Source organism: Seriola lalandi, unplaced genomic scaffold (assembly GCF_002814215.2).
Source record: "Seriola lalandi dorsalis isolate HSWRI2012SDOR001 ecotype SW California unplaced genomic scaffold, Sedor1 jcf7180002054763, whole genome shotgun sequence".
Classification (NCBI taxonomy): Eukaryota; Metazoa; Chordata; class Actinopteri; order Carangiformes; family Carangidae; genus Seriola; species Seriola lalandi.
This window is the reverse complement of record NW_019525316.1, coordinates 5,533-10,911: the sequence shown is the minus strand read 5'-3', so window position 1 is coordinate 10,911 and position 5,379 is coordinate 5,533. Positions and strand designations below refer to the sequence as shown.

The window sequence follows — 5,379 nt, the reverse complement described above, 5'->3', positions numbered from 1 at the left end:
CAGGGTTCACTTTTAAGACTCTTTAAGACCTTTTTAATATAGAATGAAATTAAATATCTGTTTCACTTTCATACCGACTGGAGTTTGAAAGATATCAATGAAACCCAGTTGAGATGATGTGGCCTGGAATTATTTATCAAGTACATGTGTTGTGTATATAATCAGTGTTGTCCCTTTAAATTAGGATGTCTTGACTTTTTGGATCCCAGTAACAACAGGTTGCCACTTCTTGTGGGTAGTTTAGACGGTTGTGCTGTAATTGTCTGTGCAATCGCATGTGACATCCCTATGATATGATGCTCTGTTTGAAATTTTCATTCACATCTACAAACGATAGCCTACTGAAAACCAGGGCAATAACACAACTTTTATTTTGAATATATGGAGCTCCGTACTTCCTTCTGCCAAGTTGAACCTAACGAGGAAGACGAACCTTGGTCGTCGTCTGCCGACGAAAGGACTTCGCGGTGAAGTAAAAATACACAAAACAAAATGAACACTGTCGAAAAGAAGTTAGCGGACCTGATACGTGAACACCCGAACCTGTACGACCAATCGCGGCGGGACTACAAAGACAGTCTAAAGGGGCATTTGTCGTGGAAAGAAATCGCAGGCGCCATGGAAAAGCCGGAGGAAGAGGTGAGGGTGAAATGGAAAAATCTGCGCGACAAGTTCTGTAAAGCGAAGAAGCGAATGGCCAAGAGAAACGACCCCCTGCTGGACGACGAGGAGAACCAGGTGGAGAGGCCCGTCCCGGTGCTGTACAACCAGCTGGCCTGGCTCAGCGACTATGTGAAACCCAGAGTGGAAACTGGCATGGGAGAAACAAACGAGGTGTGCGATAACCTGTCCGCCATTTGTTGATTTAAAATGTATTCCCGCCTATGGGTTTTAAAATACTAGCAGTCATTAGCTAACTACTTAGTTAGGCCTACGGACTCATCGCCACTGCTAACAATAGGTTAACTATACTTATATATGACGGAGCTGTAGACATACTCCTAGTTTTTTAACACTAACTACATTTATGTTTTTTTTCACAAGCTAAACGCACGAAACATTCACGGAGACATTCATCACAGCTGCCTCTCAGCATATCCGGGTTTAGTTTTCAAAATAAGAGCACTTGGTGGAAAACCGATTGTTAACCTTATATGGGGCAGCAAAACATGACAAACGAGTTGCAGTGCCACCATGCGTGTATCAAAGCAGAACCTCACAACTGAAGTAACCAATATAATTTTTGCCTTCATACTGGGAATACCCTCTCTTAATGGAAATCACATGTTTTTTTTTTAAATTGTATCTCTCTTTTGTGAAAAAGGACAATTGAGCAAGCATAACTGAAAACACTTGTGAGGGGGTGCAGTCTTTAAATTAGATTATTTAAGAGTTATAACATGGTATGCACTGAGCTGCACAATTTACAAAGGCAAAGTGTACTTGTTTGTGTTATGTAGTGGATAAAATATATTGTGTCTATATCATATCCTTGATATTTCTGTAGTGAAATCAGTTGTAACTTAGTAGCCAATACTGATATATTTGTGACAAGCTAATATTTGCCAATAATATAAGCCTATAGATTAATCAGTCAAGCTCCATACAACAGTATAATACAAAATGATACAAATTTCTCTATTTTAAAAATGTATTTTAAAAATAATTCTAAATATTTTATTTTCATCTGTAGACTTGCAAGAAAGTAGAAACCCAGTCAAAGCAAACCTATTTAGTTCATAGTAGGAGGTACAGTGTAGGTTATACAAGGGACTTGGACTTTGTTTGGCTGTGATCAACAAGAGCTGTTCATTCATACCACACAGGTAGCTGGAAGTGGCGATGATGTGGAGAAACAGCGTGATAAAGATGAGAAGGAGATGCATGGTCCTCTGCCGATCGTTAGTACCAGTTTTTCTACTGCGGAGTCCTGTCCAACCAACCATCAGAAGATGGGAGGCTTTCTTAAACGTAAAAGGCAAGCAACCACAGAAACTGAGATAACATCTGCAGATGCCCTCACCAATGTCAGAGATGAAGATGAACTGTTTCTGCTCAGCCTGCTGCCGTCACTGAAGAGGCTTACCATTAAAAAAAGAATGGAGGTGCGGATGAAATTCCAACAGGTGCTTTATGCTGCAGAGTTTGAGGACTAACAGGCTCAAAAGGCAATGGAAATTTTGGTAAGTGGTAGGGGTTGATTTGCCATATTTACACTTTATGATTCATACTTGTAAATAGACTGTTTTTAGAAGTTGGTTTTTTTTTTTTTAGCAATTATGACTTGTTTATATTTATTTTTGGTGAACTATCCCTGTTAAAATATATCAAAATAGATAGGTGTAGCTGACCATGTATCAAGAGCTTTCTCTCTTTGTTTCAAAACAGAGAAAATGTATCTAATTTTGAATGTCGGTGATAGGTGAAATACAATGGCCCCATAATAACTGCCTCTTTTTTGAAGGTCATAGTGTTCATTCATCTCATTTTAGAGGTTGTATGTTGTGATATTGTTATATTAGATTGTATCAAAATACTGCATTATGTTTTTGATATTTTGTCCACTCACATTTATTTAATTGAACTAGGGCTCAGGCTGGGCTGGACAAAACATGTACACGTGTATCTGTTGAACTGGTAACTCAGAATAATGAAACATCAGAAATTTTGTTTGCCATCGGTTGACTGACTTTTCTAGTGAATAGTTCTTTTATATTTACAGTTAGAATACACATATGCCACAATAAAATAGTTTAACTAATTAACATAGTTCATGTTGCTGTTGCCAGATAAATCCTGATGACAGCATAGTACCATCTCTCATTACCTGGAGTTTAACAAAACTAATTTCAGTGTAACATTTTGAATGACTGCAAATATGGATTGAGTTGTTTTCTTTACTTTTAAGCTACAAAGTTGGGAAACTATTCTATCCAAAAATCATTCTGCTTGCCAACGCTTGCCAATTCATTTCAAATCATTTTTGTGGATTAGACAAAGTTCACTGACTCAGCATTGCAGCTCCTTTATCTTTCTGAAAGGATTCATCCTATTGTATACATTTTACAAATAAATATTCTCTTGCTCCTGAAAAACAGTTTTGCTTCCTATTGTTTTTCTTAGTCTATACATAAAAAAAGCACTCTGTATTCAAACCTAAGAGTCGCTGTCGCTAAAATGTGTTGGTGTTACACATTATAATCACAGTCTGTGATCCAAATGTACATGAATGATCACCCCATTCAAAAATTTCTGATTACAATTTGGGACCTGCTCTTACTCCTGAATTGACTGACAGACCCATAATAGAAAACAACAAAATCAAAACTAATTGATATTCTGTGCTGCCATTAAAGATCTGTTTACATCAGTAATGTTAAACACACTGTAGAAAACAGGAATCCATTTTCAGGTAAGAAAAGGGTCATTTTTAAAATGAGACTCTTCAGTTATACAGTATGTAGGAATGTGTGTATTATGGTTAAAAGTATTACTGATTGGGCCTTTTAAATATTTGTATTTTTATCAAGGACATAGGTTTGGTCTCAACATGGGTAGGGACGCAACAACCCCGCCATCCCTCTAAAACAATAAGATTGGCTTTTTAATGCTGTGAACCAAACGGTTTATGAACATAATATAATATCTGAGTCTGATCCAAATTTCCAGACATGAAATATATGTACATATTAAGTAAAATCATATATATAGCTTTTTTTAAATGTAACCCATATGTGTAAAAATTACATATGTAACCTGTTGGAAAAACATAATATCTGACATATATATACAATATATATTGACATATATGTCTAGCTAATACAAACATGTATTTTAGTATGTCTGTTTATATTATAGAAATATGTTACATAAATATATATCCATTCCAAATCCTGTCGGTGTTTGTTCATATTGTATATGCAAATATAAAAGTTAGACGTGTATATTTAAATGTAATAAGAAATTATTGAGAAATTCATATATAGAAATGTAGAATTTTAATAAGCCTGTTTGAATGAAGTTGCATTTTATGAGTATTTCATATATGTTATAAACGTATATGTTCATATATCCAGAGGATGTATATATGTCATAATAATATATCCTCTTATAGGTGACACATGACATCCCTCTTGATATAGGGACATCAATGTCATATATATGTCATGAGTCATCATATACTCAGGCAAAGAAAGTCATCTTATACTAAGGCATAAAAAATTCATAGTATAATGAGGCATAAAGGAAGTCATCGTGCAGTAAGTCATAAAATAACCCCATATTATATTAATGGCATGAAGACATCATAGTATAGTAAGGCATAAAAACTCCTAGTATATTAATGCATACAAATGCCATTGTATAGTAATGGAACAAAAACTTCATACTATAGTAAAGCATAAAAAGTCAGAGTATAGTAAGATATAAAAATGTCATAGTAAAATAAGGCATAAAAAACGGCATTGTATAGTAATGGAATAAAAACTTTAAAGTACTGTTTGGTAAGGCATGAAAAGTCATAGAATAGTAAGGCATAGAAAAGGCATATAAACATCATAGTATAATAAAGAAAAAAAAGTTGTAAAAACATCATAGTATAGTAAGGTATTGAAAGTGGTAAAAAATATCATAATACAGTAAGGCATTGAAAGTGGTATAAACGTCATAGTATAGTATGGCATAAAAACGTCATACAAATGTCATAGTATAGTAAGGCATTAAAAGTGGTAAAAATGACATAGTATAGTAAGACATGAACAGTCATAAATATAGTAAGTCATGAAGAGTCATAAAAACATCATAGTATAATAAGGCAAAGAAAGTCACAAAAAAACCCATACTATAGTAAGGCAGAAAAACATCATAAAAACGTCATAGTATAGTAAGGCATAAAAAGTAAAAAAAAAACATCATAGTATAATAAGGAATGAAAAGTCATAAAAACATCATAGTATAATAAGGTATGAAAAGTCATAAAAACATTATAGTATAATAAGGCATGAAAAGGCATAAAAATATCATAATATAGTAAGGCATGAAAAATCATAAAAATATCATAGTATAGTAAGGCATTGACAGTGGTAAAAACTTCATAGTATGGTAAGGCATAAAAAGTCATAGAATAGTAAGGCATTAAAAGTCATAAAAAGGAAATAGTATGGTAAGGCATAAAGAGGCATAAAAACGTCATAGTATACTGATGTTGGCATTAGCACCTTGTGTTCCTTTTTTTTCCCTCTTGTGCTCTGCTATTTTCCCCTCCCTCCTGTTTGTTTGTCTCCTTTTTGTGATCTGTGTCTGTATAAGTGTGTGTGTGTGTGTCAGCTGGTCGAGGCTTCCTGGTTCCTGCTCCCTCCAGTCTCCATACTCACCTGCTTC

At 34.6% G+C, this 5,379-nt stretch overlaps 1 protein-coding gene across 1 annotated transcript; it reads left to right on the top strand.

Moving 5' to 3' along the window:
* The first annotated feature begins 412 nt into the window (after positions 1–412).
* LOC111668827 (uncharacterized) lies at positions 413–3,097 on the top strand. The gene is made up of 2 exons (XM_023424966.2): positions 413–834; positions 1,827–3,097. Exons 1-2 carry the CDS (start codon positions 493–495, stop codon positions 2,154–2,156), a joined length of 672 nt encoding a protein of 223 aa, XP_023280734.1. The 5' UTR covers positions 413–492; the 3' UTR covers positions 2,157–3,097.
* The last annotated feature ends 2,282 nt before the right edge of the window (positions 3,098–5,379 follow it).

Excerpts from the sequence above, each read along its gene's own strand:
- LOC111668827 (XM_023424966.2), top strand. The coding sequence starts at position 493 with ATGAACACTGTCGAAAAGAAGTTAGCGGACCTGATACGTGAACACCCG. Across the intron at positions 835-1,826 it reads GCATGGGAGAAACAAACGAG|GTAGCTGGAAGTGGCGATGA; the intron begins GTGTGCGATAAC and ends CATACCACACAG.